The 19,858-nt window shown below is 40.6% G+C and overlaps 1 protein-coding gene across 5 annotated transcripts in view; it reads left to right on the forward strand.

Annotated features, from left to right (window-relative positions):
* The window catches only part of RERE (arginine-glutamic acid dipeptide repeats), a 439,014-nt gene that overhangs the window by 208,821 nt on the left and 210,335 nt on the right, over positions 1–19,858 (forward strand). For 3 of the 5 annotated variants that reach the window (XM_077763853.1, XM_077763852.1, XM_077763854.1), the window contains 2 exons: positions 188–258; positions 9,538–9,663. In XM_077763853.1, the coding sequence (XP_077619979.1) occupies positions 188–258; positions 9,538–9,663 (197 nt within the window). Of the gene's footprint in view, positions 1–187; positions 259–9,427; positions 9,446–9,537; positions 9,664–19,858 lie in introns of those variants that run through there. The other 2 variants (XM_077763856.1, XM_077763855.1) reach the window with 2 other exon arrangements.

Here is a 19,858-nt window from a genome sequence, read left to right on the forward strand (position 1 = left end):
CTCAAGTCAAGGGTTGTTTTCCTCTAGCTTAAAATTATTTGTAATTTATAATTCATCTTTGAAAATGTTTTTCCTATAAAAGATATATGCTTTGTCATTTGTTTATTTATGCAGTGGCTTTATGGGCCCTGTCTTTGTTCCCTTAAAGATGAATACCATTGTTTTAAATTTTCTTTTTCTTTTAAAGACTGTGTGTATATCGAGAGTCGGAGGCCAAACACGCCGTATTTCATCTGTAGCATTCAAGACTTCAAACTGGTAAGCATTTTCAATGTGCTGTTGCTTCTGCTCTGTACCTTCCTTCTCTTTCCAGTTCCATGGATTGCTTCTTCGTGGTTATTGACTTGATCACCAGTTCACCTCTGAGTGCTGGCTGCCTCCCTGCTATAGCACACATGTAACGCAGTTACCAGTTTTATCTTTTTTTTTTTTTTTTTTGGTTTTGTAACACTTATTGTTATAAAGCTTGTACTGTGAACAATGTTTCCAAAGTTTTCATCTCTTTGGTAGCTGTTTTGACAATAATTTCAGAGATTTTCTGGAGTTTCTGAAGTAGTTTGTTTCTTCTCAGCCACTATGAAGAGCCTGAAGCAAAGTAAATTTGGGAATTAGTGGTGAGTTGGTAAAAAAGAATACAAATATGCCAGAGACTAGTTTTTGGTGACGACTGTCATTTACTTAGATATTTCAGTGAGTATGGAGTGTATCTTGGTGTTGGAGGTCGGGGGAAGGAGGTCCGGTTTGGGGATGGGATAGCTGTAGTACTTCCCAGTGCAAACCTTCCCTAGGCTCAGAGGTGCTAATCCTGCCCAGTAGGCAGTCTCTGGGCTTTAGACTGGCGGTTCCCACACTTGGGGCTTGGGTCCCTGGGTATCTGTAGAGATTTTACAAAGGTCCGCAAGTGAACAGTCTCAGTTTAAAATATGCCTCGCATGTGTTTGTACAACTACTTCTCAAATATATTCATATGCTGGTGTGATTTTAAAAATTCACTTTATTTAATGATAATACACAGTTAAGAGTCAGTTTATTATGTATTTGTCTCAAACATGATATGTGAAATACTATCCGAGTACTGTCATTTGGGGGATCTTTTGAAACATTACGAACCCTGTCTGCCTTCTTAGGTATAGAGAACTCCTAATTCTTAGCTCTGTACAGGTCTGTATCAGTGTCTGTGAATGCTCTTCCTTCCAAAACCCTTTGTAACTTGTGTTCTGACACTCTGTATGTGATACTTCAGTCTAAAGAAAGGTAATGTAGTCTGAGGAGATCTTAAACTCTACGTCTCCTTTGTTTCTTTTTATCATTTTTAATGACCCCAAATACCCAATTCGTATATTCCGATTTAGCTGGTTAAAAAATTGCATGCCATTTAATTTTCCTTATTAAAGTTTTGTTGCATAAGTAACACATGCTTACTGTTTTAAAAAAAAAGTCAAATGTGCCATTTACTTCTAAGAGTTATTTATTCTTGGTAGGCTGCTTTTAATTTCCCTGCCTGTGTTACAAGGAGGCCTTGCGGTTTAATTTTATAAATCAAACACTTTCTATTCAAATTTTATGTCAGTATGAAGTTTTAACATTTTTGGAAGTCTTTGCTATTTCTTATATATTTCCTCCCAGAGATTTCTTTTGCAGATGTTGCACTGACATCTGAAAATCTGGGCAGTGGTCTTGTTTCCTGATGAGTTTTCTTTTGCTTGTGGCCACTGCTGCTGCTCTGTTTCTGCTTTTCGTCTCTGTGGGTGATTTTTAAATTTTATTTATTTCTTTTCTTTTATTTCTTTTTTATTTTTTTTTTAAATAAAGTCACAAAGGTGTTTTTTTTAAAACCTATTCGATTCAGAGCCCTTTTTATATAATTTTAGCATATTAGCAGGTGCCTTCATGTTTGATGTCTCTGATGAAATGCTGATTACATTGTGATCGGTGCTGTTTGGGGCAGAGGTTCCTGCAGAGTTATAGTAATTGCTCAGGGTATTAGCAGCAATAAAAGCAGAAGCTTCTGTTGTCAGTATTGGTCTGGTAGAACACATTAAAGCCATTTGCAAAAACAGTGTAGGGAGTGGGCATGGTGTGTAAGTTGCACACTGATACATTGTGTTTTTGTCTGAGTTCTATATTCAGCACATACACATAGTTGTGGTGTAAGAATAACAGAGATGGTGAAATACTTACTCCTAGAAAGAATGCAGTTATTGTCTGGATATCCACTTTCTTCTTTCCTTGTTTTGCATTTCTGCTTATGAAAAGATAACTTTAAATAGATGAGAATAATCATAGATTTTTTTTTTTCCCTTCAGCTTACCCAGGCTATAAGGGGAAAAGATGAACAGAAGGAAATATGTTTTGTTTCTCTTCAAGATTTTAAAAAGAAGAAATTGGAGTGTCTTTGCCCACAGCAAATACCATGCATGGCAGGCGGAGCAGTGGAAGGCAAACCCAGCAGCTTTGAAATGTTGTTGATTAATTATGTATTTTATCTTTTTAAGCTTTTTTGGTTTGGGGTTGTACTTGAGAGCTGTGTTCTTTGTTTACAACCATGAATTAGAATTAACCCTTTTACCACGGTGAGTTTTTGAGCATATGGATTATTTGAGGCTGTGAACAGACCTGGGCAGATGCCCTTTGTGGTACATTAAGGGAGATGACAGTCCTTGGCAGAAGTTAAGGAATTGAGAAGTGGACAGAAGGAAACGTCTGTGACCAGTCAACAACACTAGCGTAATGCCTGTTAGTTAAACTGAGAACCCTGGGTAACATTTCAGGAGCTAGTTCTGTGAGAGTTTGGAAGGGTCTTTGGGTTTTATGCTGGGACCTGGGTTCTGGGCTCTGCTACTACGTCCCGTACGGTCAGGGCCACAAAACAGAAGGCAGTGGTCTCTGTGTGCAGGATTCCATTAACCCTGGCAAACTGTTCAACAGTGACCCCCTTTCACTTGCAAAGGATTCCGTGTTTTAGATGATAGTTTATATGGTCATCTTGCCTGGGGGGATAGGACGCATGGCGTCCTCTTTGTTAACATTTAGCCATCAGAAGGCATAGAGCCACCACTGTCTCTATCAGTAGATCTGTTTAGAGCCTGCACTTCCACGGGGTAAGTGGAAGCCATGACGATGCAAGGTAGCTGAGTTCCTAGCAGAACTGCGGGCACTTTTGAAAGTAGCATTTTTAAGGGAATCAAATTTTGTGTTGTGTTAGGAAGCTTTTGTCCTCTTAGGGAGTGTTAATTTGATTGGGCTTATTTACACACTAGGAGATCAGACTGGATTTGTTTGACTACAATGACGGAAGTATGCATGGAACAAGTAGTCAAAGCAGGGGCTCAGTAGATAGGAGAGGTGCGGTGGGATGATGGATGGTGCATGCTTAGAAGTAGGAATAGGGAAGGATCGTCAATTAAATAAGGCAACTGGGCACCTTAGGCTTCTGAACTAAATAAGGCAGCTAGCAAAATCTTTTGCACTTTGCAAGAACAGTAATATGGAATGGCAATCTATGAACTTTGCGGCCTTGCTTGAAAAGATGAACTGAGAGACTGAAGCAGTTAGCTGAGAGGCCAAAAGGGAAACGATGAATCGAGAAATGCCTCGACGCAGAGAGGGTTGGCTGGCATACAGAGGTTGCAGGTGGGCTGACTGGGTGAGGCAGGAAGCCAGGAGGAGCGGAAGACTGGAGCCGGCCCACAGAGTGAGAGTGTGCCTGCTGCCCTGAGTTCTCTCGGGGCCTGCTGTGCCCAGGCTTCTTCCCACTGGCTTCTCAGGGTATCCTTGTTTCTGCTCAGCAAGGGCCTTTTTTCTCGGGCCAGCTTGAATGGCCCTCCGGTCGTCGCAGCTGCAAGAGCGTGGTATAACATCTCCAGTGCTCTCTTCTGCTGCGCTCTGTAGCTCTTCTAGGTCAGTTGTGAGTTAGTTTGCTTCCAGAGTTCTCTTCCCGAGCGAGCCAGTATCTCCAAGGAGCACTGTATTCCCGAGGGCAGCGAGGAGAGTTTTCCGTTCACCGGGCCTCCGGTAGTCGTCTAGCGCAAGCCTGGCTGGTGTGCTTGCTGGGCGCAGCACCTGCAGGAGACTCACGCCTGTGGGATAAAGCACCTTCCCTCAGTGACCTTAGTGTCTGGTTGGACGGACAACCGCAGCATTGATGGGTGTCATCCTCAGAGAGAACGCTCTCCATAGGATTAATGTGGAGCAAGCCGTTCACCTTTTGTCCCGAAAGAAAGAGTTCTTTCTTGCTTTTACTAAGAAACAATGAAATTCCATTTTTATAGAAATCCAGGCCTTCAGTGTAATAGAGTTGATTTGTTATCTAGAAATAATGATAAATCCTGAAATTGCTTAACAAGATTGTTTAGATTAGTAATTTTCATTCAGTAGAACACTGAGGAGTAACTTGTCTGGCTCTAATAGTAGTACCTCATATCTAATTCCTCCTTCACAGATAAGTAATTGAAACCATTCCTTAATATTCTATATGGGCGTTCTGTGTGGATTCCTAATGAGTTTCTATCATTGATGCATTAGGAAAAAAAAAGGATTTTGGTTTCCTAGAGTTAAAATAATTATCGATTCTGTAGCTGTTGTATGAAATGAATTTCCAGGTAGGATATGTAATGATTACAAATATTATTTTGAGCAAATACCATTGACTGATTCAGTTTGGTTCCTGTTTGGTTTATTGAAAGTTGAAAGTTGTCTTTAAAATCAAACCTGGTGTAGAGATTCCTTCAAGCTGGGGGAATATCATTAGGGATATTATGGTATTTTTGGTCAACTGTTTAGGGCTTAATGAACTGTGGTTCTGCATGGATGAGTGTGCTTTTGTGTCATTTTTGTCCCTGACGGCACACATTCTAAGTGCTGATTATGATTGTGGAGGATCTGAGGCTGCACGCCGCTAGTTGCCTTGGAGAAGGCACATCTCCATTACTGCTTTCTCTTTGTTTCATTGTCAAGTGTGAGCAGCCCAGGGGAGGAACATTTAGAATTACTGATTCCTGGTCTGTATCTATATAGAACCGTATCCCCAAAGTTGATTGCCACAGGACAGCAGAGAGGGGCTGCGGAGGTAGGAGCTCCAGCCCAGCTTGCGCTCGCCATTGATGTTACCCTCTCTCTGCCAAATCAAGTTTCTCAGAAGTAGATTAAAAGAAAGGAGCTGCTTTTCCATGTTTACAGTGAAAACTTACTGAGGATAAGCAATTCTATCTTTTCATTTCTTGTTAGGGACCTTGACATAGATAAGGCTGGGGGATAGGAGACACCTCATTAACACGCACTCTGTGCACACAACTATGTGTATACACTGTGAGTTCCTTTTCACTTATGCATCATATGCCACAATTATTTATTCCCACCGTGGCTGCTGTGACCACTCAGCATAGGAATGTATGGTGTATAGACATTCGGGAAATGGGCATTCATTTTGATACTAGGTAAATCTTGTATTAGAAACTTTCCTGGAGATGGGACAGGAGGGGCATTAGTGTGAGTGTGGCTAACACAGAATGTGTGGTGTCACCCAGGGACTGAGAGGAGGGATGGTAGAGTACATTTGCCTGAGCTTGACTTTGACATCAGCTGGTCTGTTCTTTAGTTGCTATCTTTTATGACCTTGGGCAAGACGCTTAGCCCTCCTAACTTTGTTTTACTTACCTATGGAGTGGGGTTATAAAGCACCTACTTCGCAGGTGCTTGTTGTTTTTAGAAGATCAAGCCTACATACAAAGTGGATGCATTGTGCCGGGGCCATGGGAGGACATGGTGGTGATACTGGCATTTCATTGTATTCTGGGTCCAAGATTTGCAGGGACAGACACCGTGCCTGCTTTTATTCACTGATGTATTACCGTGTGCTTAGCATATTACCCAGCCCGTATAAGATCCACAACAAATGTTTATTGAATATTGAGTGAAGTAACATTTCAGTGGAAAAACTTCACTGCATAAAGTATTAGAAAAACATTAGCAGTAATTTGCTACAATGCATTAACTACAAATTTACTTTGTTTATTAAACAAACCAGAGAGCCCCATTTCTTTACCTTTAGTCTACAGTGTGTGTAGTATGTTGGTTAGCTTGCAGTGTGTAGTATTTTATATATTTAAATAATAAAAATCTATTTTTTTAAACTGTTTTATTTATTTCTAGGAGAGAGACAGAGAGACAGCGTGAGCAGGGGAGGGTCAGAGAGAGAGGGAGTCACAGACTGAAACAGGCTCCAGTCTCTGAGCTGGCTGTCAGCACAGAGCCCGACGCGGGGCTCGAACCCACGAACCGCGAGATCATGACCCAAGCGAAAGTCGGACGCTTCACCGACTAAGCCACCCAGGCGCCCCAAAAATCTATTCTTAAAATAACTTGAAAACTCAGTTATTTATTTTCTTCAGGAAGTTTACAGAGGCTTGCCAAAGTCATAACATTTTTTAGGCAGTATGATGTGTTGAATTTTCTGTATTACTGATTTTTAGCAAAGATAAGTGAGGACTTAGTCTACAGGTAAACACTCCTGAGAAGGCCTTAGGGAAAGTGCCTTATGATGTAGTGATTCAGTTTCATGTAAAACATTGGTTGTTTTTCTCTTTTTGGTAGTCCCTCAAGTTAGACTTGCAGAACTGAGTACTTCTTTTTCTCCTCTATTTCATTCCCTAGGAAAAGGTCAGTACCACCCACTCACATCTGTGCGACTTCGAGTGTAGTGTTGGATAATGAAGTGAAAACCTTGAAATTTGTTATCAACTGTTTCTGGTTTATAGCATGAGGAGTTAAGTATTAGAGACGTAATGGAATGTGCAGCTGAAGTAATTCTTGCACATCGTTGTTCCTTTCTGCTAGTTGAGTTGTCCTCGCCTGTCTGGGGTGGGCGCTCCAGCATGGCCCCACTCTTACACGGTGACTTGTAAGTCACGGAAAGGTGCGCGCTCTTGATTTGGTGTGCGACTAATCTGGAGGCCACACCTTTTTTCTCTCCCTTTGTTTAAAGTAAGGCTGTGGTCGCCTAGCTGCTGTCTAAACATCATGATAAATGGTAACCGGTTGTTGCGCTTGCTCCCTGCCCTTTGTTTGGAGTAAGCCACCAGTAATAAGACGTATGCGCACAGAGACTAAATGTCCCTCTCACGTGTAAATTTGATGTTTATAATTTTATTTAATCCTTTAAGAAGCAAGAGGAGGATGGAATCCTTAGCCCCAAGTTCAACAGACAAAATATTGTTAGATATTCCCCCTGCTAATTATAGAGCAAGCAAGTTATGAAAGTTATTTTGAATCACCACAGCCTTTCCCCCTGATATGAATGTCAGCTTGTAAATGGTGGGGATGATATTCACGTAAATGAAAATCAAAATGAGGCTTTGGGAATAAATACTCTCATAGCATCTTATTGGCCCCTTTTACTCATCTTCTCAGCAGGCTGTTATCACTCTCATGACTGACAGTCATTGTAGGCCACAGGGGATTTAAAGTTTTAATGGTTCACTATTACTGTGAAGTTGGGTAATTCATTCTTCTGGTTTATTTGGATATTAGGACTAAGCAACCACTGAAAGAATTTTGTATGATTATACTGTTAGATAAAATATGTATCTAAAAATGTTATTTACTAAACCTGTTCTCTGTAAGTTTAATGTTTTTAATGCAGAAAACCCTAGGTTTTCTGATCTTTCTAAAAAAAAAAAAAAAGGAGCTTAAGAAAGTTTGACACAATTTGATATTTGCAGAGGGCTGCTTTGCAAGAATATTGGTAAAGTCTTATTTTTCAAACTTAATATCTTAGAGTTGGAAATTTGTCACTTGTGTGTATATGTGGATGCTTGTGATTAAGGACTAACTCGAAAGAGTCCAAGTAAAACCTACGGGAAGAACTAAAAGAAAGTTAGGGAAACATAACTGTTCATGTTTTCTGATTCATAAATAAGAACAGTGCTTTGCTTTGAAATGTATTTTTTAATACTTAAAATGTTTTCATAATTTTTTGAACTTTTGCATATTTAAAATAATGCCAAGGTGCTTTGAAATGCTTTACTAGGTGTCTTCTCTATTTAAAACTCTTGATTTGAATGGATAAGGATTTGAATGATCTGATTTATGAATTCTTAGTGCAAAAAATTAACCAGAAATTCAGTTTTATTGGCTGATTATGGTAAAAACAATTGAGTATATTGTATATTCTAACGCACAGCTGAATATTTGATTTGGAATTTGCGGTGCTGGTATGGGGAGGAGGGGGGTGTGTGGGGAAGGTTATGCTGCTAACAGCACGTGGTGTGATCATGTCTTCTCCTTGACATGGGGGAGCCAAGACTGACCACACGGGAAGGGGCTGTGGGGCGCCCAGGACACACTAGTGGGTGGTGTGTACACAAGGCCAAGAACACCATCTTGATAAAGACATTCCCGCTACTAGCTTATTTTCTTGGGATTTGTGTTTTTGTTTGTTTTAAAAGAGACATAGAAAAATAAGTAGTTAATGGAACATGTTAAAATCATGGATTATAGGAAGTTGTTACTGATTGGGAAGGAATTAAATTTAAGAAAGCTCCCTAAGAATGATTTAATATTAAAAAGTTTGCTTATCTGTCATTTTCAAACAACTTTAAGAACAGAGATTCTTATGTAAGTATTTGGATTTTATAGAGTTTTTAGTTTATTTAAAAACCACACGAAACTGGGTTGGTTAGTTTTTGGAAGTGTTATGTACTCTCCAGAATGTATAAAAAAGGAACATATTTGAACTGTTATCTGAAGTATCTTTTTTGATACTTGAACGGACGGTGCTGGCTTTCAGAAGTTGCTCTCTAATCTGCTGCTGCTTTAAATGTTTCCACGGTTTAAAGGAAAATGAATAGACACATGGTGCGCACAGAGCTCCTTTCGCCCCTAAAAGAAATAGCGTCTTTCTTGAGCTTATGTTGTACTTGTTCCTGTGGGCACTGGGAGAAAAATAAAACTCATTTGAAAGGTGTCTTTTTTTCCCTCTGTTATTAAGCCTTTGTCTTCTGCCTTGCCTTTAGCTTTACAAAATTAAACTCCTTAGGACTTTGAGAAAATGGTAGGATCTTTCTTTGACCTCCTAATGCCTCAAATACTTCCTTATTAAGTACCTGTCTTATGCCCTCAGTGTCTTGAATTAGAAACTCTTCTGAAAGCTCAGTTTGTCCACTTCTGGTTCACTTTACAGTCGTGTTTATCTGACACCATTGCATTTTTGTTTTTATTCTAAGCAAAGCATGCCGTTGTCACTGTGCCTCGGCACTGTGTCGCATCTTAACTTGGTTATTCTGGGGGCACACACCATGCTGCTTTACGACAGGACCTGGATTAAAGTCTGGAGCCACAAGGGTCGTAAGTTTGTTCACACTGAAATGAGGAAGCAGTGCTGGTTGGTGCAGAGAGGCTAACCTTGGTGGCAGAAGAAATTCTCTGGGAGGCCACCTGCTGAAGGATGGTGCGGATCCCTGCTTGTGTGTTGCGTGCCCCCAGTAACCAGGGCTGGAGGGGACTTTGGGCATGCTAACTGAAAGCTCTTTTCTTTTTTAGGTCCACAACTCCCAGGCCTGCTGCAGATCTCCAACTCCTGCTTTGTGTGACCCCCCAGCATGCTCTCTGCCGGTGGCCTCACAGCCACCACCACATCTTTCTGAAGCCGGGAGAGGGCCTGTAGGGGTAAGGAGAATCCCGTTTTTAAAAGCTATCAATATTTTATATCCCATAGGGTATAAAATAGGAATATTACCTCCCTCCCCAGAGCCCCTTTAAAAATGTGCTGTATTGTATGTGTTTTTAAAGGAGTAACAAGTACATGCACAGAGGAAGCAAAATACGGGACTTGCCTTACCCCTCTAGGACAGTTCCAGAAGCCAGCGGGGTTCAGTGGTGCAGGGTATTTGGGTGCCAGCAGAGAGCATGCTGGGCCGTTGCAAGGAGCAGGAGCTGGCAATCAGCAGCGAGTATGGATGTTGGCAACTGAAATGGGGAAAAAAGGGGGTAAGTTTGAGTCCAAGTGTGAAATGTGCACTTCCCCAGCATCATCGGGGCCCAGGGCCCACAAATCTAAACTGTTTGGATGCTGTCCTCTCAGGTGACATTTTGTAGAACATTGCCCAGAAGGAGCTAGGCTTTTCTGCAATGCCAGAGAGAGAATTAAACACTTTGAAAGGCTTGAGTTAGGGTGTAGCTACAATGCACTCAGCTGTGCCCTGGTAAGGTCTCTGTTAACATGGTGGTAATGACGTGTGTGAGGTGCAGCAGGAAGAGGTGTCCCTGGAGCACGGGGCTTGGTGTTGGTGATCTGTGGGGGTATTTGTGTGTCATGTGTCTCCCCTTTAATGAAAGTTGTGTAAACACCTGTCTGCCTTTCTTTTTCCTTTATGAGGATTTAATGATAACGTTTTCTGAAAGACAGGTGTTTATTCTGATTGACTGCTGTTAATCACCAAAGAAGTTGAAGTCCTGTCTTTTCTCTTGTTGTGTGTAATCTGACTGTGGGGCTCAAGTGTATACTCAGTTAGAAAATAACACAGGGTGCTGGCGCTATATAATGAATTGTTCAGTTGTGGTGTAGAATAATAATATCTTGAAACTAGGAAAAGAGAGTGCTCCAAGCGGGCTGTACCACTTGGGAGGGTTTTGTGAAGGTAGGTTGGCAGGTTTTGAGGAGCTGGGTTTGTTGTTGATACATCAGCAACATGTGGCCAGACAGGTGGAACAGCCTTCCAGGCGTTCGTGTCCACCTATCCCTGTAAGCCACGTAGGCGGTGAGCCTGGTGAGGCTGGGAGTTGAGAGAAGATGACCGCAGGACGTCGGTGAAGAGCACAGGTTAGTGGGTCGTGGGAACGGAGGTGGGATATAACGTGGGGCCAGATCATAAAGCACGGTAAAGGTGAGCCCAGGGGAGATTTTATGTGATAGGCAGGAAAGAAGCCTTTGTAGGCTTTATTCCAGGCAAACTGATTTGCAAATGCCTGCTTGAAAAGATTGATTGGGTAGCTGGGTACATTCTGGACAGGCTGTGGAAGCTCCCGTTATATGCTGTCACCCATGTGTAAAGTGAAGAGGACGGGGACAGTGGAGCTAGGATATTAATAACGTAACAAAACCAGGAGTAATTGTCACAACAGCAATTTCATGTTCAAATAGTTGCTGGTGTAATTTATCAAGAGTTAGACCAGAACAAAAGGCTCACAGTATGGAAACCTTGGAATTCTTGATATAACAACCTTTCACAATGGAAGATAAAACCCAATGTAGTGGGTAAAAGTCTAATTTTAATCCCTGGAGAGATACATTGACATCATAAGGGACGCATTAGCAGAGTCCCAACTTGACTATCCACTTCAAAGACTTCAGCCTTTACAGTTACCATCTTATTTCCATATATATCTAAGGAAATGATTTTGTCTTTCAGGCTGACACTTTTCTTTATTCTCTAGTTAGTGTGGATGTCATTGTTAGACTGTTTCATTGCCTACAGTATTCACTAATTAGGATTCGTTGAGTGGATTTAAAATTTTGCCCATAATAACACTGATTTTTAGTAAACCTTTTTGTATTAGCATTAGTAATGACCAGTATTTATTTATTTATTATCAGTAAAAGTATTGTGTTCACTGGAGTTTTAAATAAGTTCATGATTGGTGGTATACTCAGACATCAGATGTAGGTAGGTTTGAGGAGATTCTGTAATAAGATAATAAATTTTCTTGAGTCAAGATGATGCTACATAAAGCAAACTGTATCAATTGTTCTCAGCAACGCTTCATGCTGCCAAAGTCATTTGAGCTGGATCTGAATTGGATCCAGTTGGCAAAGCTACCCCCCACGTGCGGAGCACTCATAAGTTCTGCAGGCACACAGATCTAATACGGTGCAGTGAGAGAGCTGCTGGGAGAAAAAATTGATTACAGGGTTTCAGACAGTATCATTAACAGTTCTTGCCATGATACACCAGATGTCTTCCCTAATAGACTATTTTTGTTAATTTAGTTTTTATAGGGTAGCACTAACTGCATCATAATTTAACTTTCTTTGCATATTCAGGTATATATGTGATCTGTGTTTCCACGCTAATGATGATATCAACTCAGAGTTAATTTTATAAATTTTTAACTTGTTTTTTCGGTTTTAAAGTATTCGTGCTGGAAAGGTAGCATATATACTTATTACGGATATTATATTAGCTTGAATTTTTTTTTTTTTTTTTTAAGCAAAAAGTGCTGTGTTTACTGGTAGTTCAGGGGTAGTGAGGGAGGTGAGAAGGCAAAGGAAACATTGCCCAGTTTCTCCCTACACTGGGCAGAGATGACCCCCTCGCCCGCCCCGCGCCCCCGCTCCCAATATCTGGTGGTTTAAATGGCAGGACAGAGACTCTTTCCAAAGCAGAAAAGGTGCAGCTCTGGAAAGGAGACATAAAGTGCACATTCGTTTTCGTTGTCATGGATGCGGCTGTGCAGGCTGGACTTTAGGGTGCGCCTGACCCCGTCCTCACTGGGAGATCAAGGGTTAGACTCGTTAGATATTTAGTATTTTTATTTTGTAGCCCTAGCTTTTTGCATGTTTAAGATCTCTGTTGAGAAATAAGACACGACTCTTATAGTGGGACAAACTATTTTATTTCTGTTGTTTTTTTAAACTGGTTTTGGTGCATTATTTTTTTAGAGAATGTGTTTCTTTCGATGTGTTCCTGTGTACAGTGGGCACGTCCATAACCTTCCTGGCGCTTAGTTTTCTCCCTTTTAAAGCGGGCACAGCACTACGGTCTGCGGCTGTTGCGCAGAGGGGTGAAGTGGTCACTGCGCTGCTGCTCCGTGTGGTGGTGAGCAGATAATAAGCATTCATGAAGCATTACCTGTTGTTACATGTTTTTTTGTTATACAGATTCAGGTTTTAAGTAACTTACTAGAGTTCTAGACATTCTTGGCCTGAGGTCCCCCCAGTGCTCTTTAAGTTTAACAGGGTCTGTGAAGTTCCTGAAATCGCAGAGCCTTCTATGTATGTGCATTTTTCTGGAGAGTATTCTTTTCAAACATGGATGCTAATCAGTAGATTCCTAAAATGTTGAAAACACTTTTAAGTTAAGATTAAGATCTGTGGCTCTGTAAACTCTCAGCAGGGGGTCATTTAAAACCTCAGATCAGCTGGCTGCTCATTAAGGACATACACAGACACTGAACATTTACTTTGTGCCCGGGTGCTGTGCTACTCTTGTCACATAGTTTAATTTGTGATATTTATTTCATTTTGCAGATGAGAAAATTTGAGGTTTATAGTTGTAGAAAATCTTGCCTTGAATGAATGTCAGGAATGAATTCTGAGGTTTAACTCGGGTAACCCCTCCCCCTGCCGGCCTCGCGTAACATCCGTTGCTCTCATGGCTTCTGTACTTCCTGGATGGTCCCTGCCCGGGGCCCACCTTTGCCTCCTCTTTACCTGAAGAGCTCCTGAGCTGGTGTGCTGCTCGCTTGCTTGGTAGAGCAGATGGCTTCTGCCACTGAGAGTGTCACAGGCTGGCCTCGCCCTGAGTGAATGGACAGTGGTGGCAACAGTGTGGTGTGAGAACCCTTCTTTTAATAATTTTTAAAAGTTTATTTATTTATTTTGACTGAGACTGAGAGAGTGCAAGCAGGGTAGGGGTAGAGAGAGAATCCCAAGTAGGCTCTATAGGGGCAGCATAGAGCCCAGTGTGAGGCTCGAACCTGCAAAACCGTGAGATCATGACCTGAGCCGAAATCAAGAGCTGGATGCCCAACAGACTGAGCCAACCAGGGGCCCTGGTATGAGAACCCTTCTTAGCATCAGTTAATTTTGTTTCCCTTTTAGCCCTTGTGGTGGGTATAATTTTAGTATTCTTTTGTTTTAAAAATGCATAATTAACAGCTACTCTTTCTTTGAGTTTCTTTTTTTCATTTATCTTAATGGCATCTACGTACATTTGAAAAATAATTCCTGTAGTCTGATCTGTGTGTGTTCATTTTGGGTAAAACTTTATGCATGTTAGAAATTGGGTTTTGCCTTTTCCTTGGAGGAAATGCACTCGATTGATGTACACAGGCCTGGTGCGCTCACTCAGCGTGGGAAGCTAGGGCCAGTGGCTTTCCCCAGATCCCTGTTCTGGAGGGGCTGCCTAAGCCAGAACTGGGGCCTCCGTGCCTCTGCTCAGGAGGTGCTTTCTCCTGCTCCCTGCTACATCTTCCTCGACCCACATAAAGAATGTGCTGCAGCCAGCCTGTGCGCTACATCATTTACTTCTTCCAAAGCTAAGAATGCTTTGCTTAATATCTAGTTTAAACTTTGGTGACTGTAACTCACAGCAGTGTGAAAATAGTATTTCTTTCCCATGTAAGGTATTTACCATTCTTAAGTATGGTTTCTAACACTGATATTTATCATACTTGGGAATTCTGTACTGTTTAGTAATGAAGGGTGAACACTTCTAGAATGCTATTTTAAAATGAAGGCTGAATATGTTTTTTACCTAGTTGTTCCTTCTAAAGAACTCTAATCTGGTTACTTGTGTAGATATGCAGGAATTCCTAAGGATATCCTGCTCTTTCAGTATTTTCTGTTGCTTCCCCAGTTGACATGGAGAATGCCAAAAATAACCATTGCCTTTTATATTTCATTGTCATGAAAGATGTTAAAACAACTGAATTTTTAGAAAAATTACTGATACAAATGTTGGGATTAATCCAACTACCCTAAATGGAAGGTGATTAATAGCTGTTGGATTTTAATGTAGCAAGTTTAAAAAATTCTTAAAACACCAAGTATTAATGTTAGAGGGCATTATACCCTGCTTCCAGCGACATTCCTTCACTTGGAACGGCTGTTTTCATATCCTGCTCTCCCATAAAAGCTAATTTCAACTATTTGTTCTTGAGGGCTGTTATGTTCATCTCCTTTTCTTAAAAAGGGCATCAAGCTACATTTTCAGAACATAGATTTGAATAACCTCGTGATTTTATAAAACCGCCTACTGTTTCAGCAGTGTTTTTGCTGCCATAGGCTTGTGCGAGGTGCAAAGATTACATGTAGGTTTCACTGAGCTGCTCTTTGTTTCAGAGGCACCTGCTACATCACCCTTTGTTACTCACAGACACTGTAAGGTCTTTGAATCTTGCCTTCTTGGGGCTGTTTTATGTTGTTTGAAAAATATCTAAGTTCTCAGGCTTTACAAGTTCTCCAGAATTAATTTTACTGATATAAATTGCCAAAGAAATTTCAGCACATAGAAGTAGAACTTGCAGTTGTGTTTAGCTTACTTTTGTTTTTAATGTCACCCCTCATTTAAAATTTTTTCAATGTTTTTTATTTATTTCTGAGAGAGAGAGAGACAGCATGAGCAGGGGAGGGTCAGAGAGAGAGGGAGACACAGAATCTGAAACAGGCTCCAGGCTTTGAGCTGTCAGCACGGAGCCTGACACGGGGCTTGAACCCACGAACCGTGAGATTATGACCTGAGCTGAAGTCGGACACTTAACTGACTGAGCCACCCAGGTGCCCCGTCACCCCTCATTTTAGAATATCCTGGCACTTGTGGTGGTAGCAACTCTTAAAAATATCAAGGCCTTTAATAAGAGTACCAGATTTTTCTTACGGACTGGACTGAAGTGTAAAGTAGTACACCTAAGGTTAATTAGTCCTTTCCAGGGTCTGTAGTAATTAGTACACTCAATTATTATGTCTCATGCCTAGAAGTGGACATTTTCTGTTTTGTGTTCATGTTGTGTAATTAGATAGAATTTGTCCTTCCTCCTTCCCTCCCTCCCTCCCTCCCAGCATCAGTTTTCAAAGCAGTTTTAAGTTTACTGAAAAATTGAGCAGAAGGTGCAGAGATTTCCCACATTTCTCCTACCTCTGCCTGTGAACAGTCTCCCCCATTATCAACATCGCCTTTCAGAGTGGTACATATGTTACAGTTGATGAACCTGCTCTGACACATCATTATCCAAAGTGCATAGCTTCCATTAGGGTTCATTCTTGGTATGTTGCACATTCTGTGGGCTAGTTTACACTGCCATGTATCCACTATTACAGCTTTATACAGAGGAGTTTCATTGCCTCTGAAATGCTCTGTGCTCCGCTTGTTCACCTTCCTTCCTCCAACCCCTGGCAATCAGTGAATTCTTTGCTGTTTCTATAGTTTTGCCTTTCCAGAATGTCAGAGTTGGAGCCACATAGAATGTATCGTTTTTAGATTGGCTCCTTTCCATTAGTAGCCTGCACTTAAGGTTCTTCCTGTGTCTTTTCATGGCTTGAAGCTTATTTCTTTTTCATGCTGAATAATATTTCATTGTTTGGATGGACCAGTTTTTCCATTCACCTACTCAAGAGGTCTTCACTTTTCTAAGTGTTAGCAATTATGAATAAAGCTGCTATAACATCCGTGTGCAGGTTTTTGTGTGGATGGAAGTTTTCAACTCCTCTGGGTAAGTACCAAGGAGTGTGATGGCCGGATTATATGATAAGAGTATGTTTAGTTTTTAAGGAAACAACGAAACCATTTCCAGAGTAGCTGTACCAGTTTGCTTTCCCCCAGCAAGTGAATGCTCCTGTTGAAACACATTCTTGCCAGCATTTGGTGTTGTCAGTCTTCTGGATTTTGGCCATTCTAATGGGTTTGTAGTGGAGTCTAATTGCTGTTTTAATTTGCATTTATCTGATGACATACCATGTGGAGTTTTGTTTTTATATGCTTACTTGCTATCTGTGTATCTTCTTTGGTGAGGTGTCTGCTAAAGGCTGTGGTTCAGTTTTTAATCAGGTTGTTTATTTTCTTATTGTTGACCGTTCAGGAATTCTTTGCATATTTTGGACAATAATCCTGTGTCAGGTGTGTCTTTTGTAGGTCTTTTCTCCCAGTCTGAGGCTTATCTTCTTTTCTTGACAGTGTCTTCTTGCTTAGCAGTTATTAATTTTAATGAAGTCTAGTTTATCAGTTCTTTCCGCCATGGATTATGTGCTTGGTGTTGAATTTTAAAAGTCATTGCCAAACCCAAAATCATCTAGTTTTTCTCCTTTGTTATCTTTTAGGAGTTTTCCAGTTTTGCATTTTACATTTTAGGTATATGGTCCATTTTGAGTTGATTTTTGTGAATGGCCGAGCCTGTTTCTAGATCCCGCGTTTTGTTTTTACTTGTGGATGCCTGGTTGTACAGTACCGTTAGTCAAAAAGCTCTTTTCTCCATTGTATTGCCTTTGTTCCTTTGTCAAAGTTCAGTTGTCTGTATTTATATGGGATTTTTCTTCTGGGCTCTATCCCACTGTTCTGCATCTAATAGTAAAATGCAGACATCTTGACTTGTTATTTCTAAAAAATTAAGCGTGTATTTTGTAAGAACAAGGACATTTATTTATATAGCCACCACATAGTTACTGAAAACAGGAAATTTAACAGTTTAACAAGACTCATCTACTCTGTAGACGTTCATGTTTTGCCATGTTGTGCCCTCCATGACAGTTCATTTTTTGGATCTAGTATCTAGACCAGCATCTAGTTACCATGTCTCTTAACTCTCCTTTAATTTGGAGCAGTGTCTTAGCTTCTCTTTGTCTTTTCATGACATTGACATGTTTTTAAAGAGCGCAGTCTAGTTTTTTGTAGTTTGCTGTTCCCTGCTTACTAGACTTAGGTAATGCATTTTAGGCCAGCCTGTTATATTAGTGGTATTATGTCCTAAGGTCTTTACATCAGAGAGTATATGATATCAGTTTGTCACATTATTAGTGACGTTAAGTTAACTTTGATCACTTGGATAAGTTACCAACTTTTCCTTTACATTAATAAGTAATTTATAGGGAGAAACTTTGAGACCTTATAAATATCCTGTTCTTCATCAAAGTGTTCACTACAAAACCCCACCCAGTGATTATTTTTGCCTGAATCACGTAGCGATTATGGAATGGCACTTTTTTTTTAAACACTAAATTGCTCTGCCTTTGAAAAACAGATCAGAATTCACGTACCATTAATCCCAGTGTGGGATTTTTGAGTAAAGTGAAAGAAAGAAACTGAGAGAGGGGTGGGGAGATGGAAGAGACTGAGCACTCAGGATGTTTTTTTATTTTTAGTGGCAACAGGACTATATGAATTTTCAGATTTCTTTCTAGAAAGAGGAAAGGGTTTTTCTAGACAGAAGAAGAAAACACCTGTGATGGTGTTTGTTCCCTCTTTAGGCTCCAGAGGTGAGAAAGGCTGCTTAGAAGCAATAGATCGTGGACATGGTTAAAAAAATACACATTTTTGAAATTATGGTCTTGTGTTGATTCATGTTGGCAAGCTTTACTAGTGATCAAGTTACTTACTCTCTCTGCACCTCAGTTTCCTCACTTGTGAAACCAGAATATTATTTCAGTAGTTCTGGAGTGAGGCCCAGGCATCCATAGTTTTTCCCAAGCTCGCCCCAAGAGGCGCTGAGGGCAGCCAGCTTAAGTGAATGGAAGTCTGCCTTCCACCTCAGTGACTGTTGTAAACACAGATCTGATCACGTCCTTTGCAGGAGACAGACCACTTCCAGGGCCTATGTTTCTCAAACCGGAGTGTCTTAAATTAATTTTAAATTAGTTCAAACCAAACAAAAAAAAAAACCAGTGAATTTCTAACTATTGACATTAATTGAATAGAATGGGTGATTGTGTTTTGCTGAAATGAAATAGCCGCTTCTTACTTATGGACCAGATTATCGGGCGCTGGGGCGTGGCGTGTGGCACCCGTTGGCTGGTTCCACGTGATGACCCAGCTCTTCTGCGCTTTCATTGTTATCATCATAGAGAAACATCTGTGAGTGTAAGTGTAGCTTGCTGTGATGCGACTGTGTCTTTATGTGGCATTAATGTGTGGCACATGGGTTTCTCATAGTTACTGAGTTTGTGATAACCATAGTAGTACTCCTTGGTTATTTGATTGCATATAAACTTACTCAGAATTCAATCTAGTAGCTCTAAACTCTGTTAATTGAAATAATAAGATAGACAATTCAGGAAATGAATACAATGAAAAAATTTAAGATCTACTTTGAAATGAAAAGAAAAATGAGCTCCCTCCTTCTCCCTTCCCCTCCCCCCGCCAGCTCTTGCTCCTCCTTGAGAGAGACAGTCAGCCAGTTCCTGACATCATGTCTTGGCCACTTTATTTGTTTGCTTATTTTAATTTTTAAAAAACGTTTTACATATTTTTTTTTGAGAGAGAGAGACAGTGTGAGCAGGGGAGGGTCAGAGAGAGAGGGAGATACAGAATCAGAAGCAGGCTCCAGGCTCTGGGCTAGTTGTCAGCCCAGAGCCCGACACGGAGCTTGAACCCATGAACTGCGAGATCATGACCAGAGCTGAAGTCAGATGCTTAACTGACTGAGCCCCCCAGGTGTCCCTACTTTAGGTATATATACATTTGAGCCTTGAATGACGCGTGATTACTGATTCTTCCCCCTGCTGTAGTAGAAAATCTGTGTGTAACTTGTAAGTGCCGCAAAACACATAACTTCTAATAGCCTACTAAAGGAAATCTTACTAATAACACGAATAGTTGATTATCATATATTTTGTATGATATATGTGTTATAAACTATATTCTTATAAAAAAGTAAGCTAGAAAAAAAATATTATGAACAATGTAGTAAGGAAGAGAAACTATATTAGCATTAACGTACTGTAACAAATCTGCATATAAAAGTGGGCGTGCATCTTTTACACCTGTGTCCTTCAAGGGTCAACTATCCTTTGTCCTTCTGGCGAGAGTAAATGGAAGGGCTGTGTTTCATTCATCTTCTCGTTTGCAATGCCTGGAACAGTTCCCGACTCTGAGAAGTTGCACTTTATTTATTGAATTAGTAGTTGTCTTCATTTAGAAACAGGAGAAAAATATTT

Source organism: Crocuta crocuta, unplaced genomic scaffold, assembly GCF_008692635.1.
Source record: "Crocuta crocuta isolate KB4526 unplaced genomic scaffold, BGI_CrCroc_1.0 scaffold13, whole genome shotgun sequence".
Classification (NCBI taxonomy): Eukaryota; Metazoa; Chordata; class Mammalia; order Carnivora; family Hyaenidae; genus Crocuta; species Crocuta crocuta.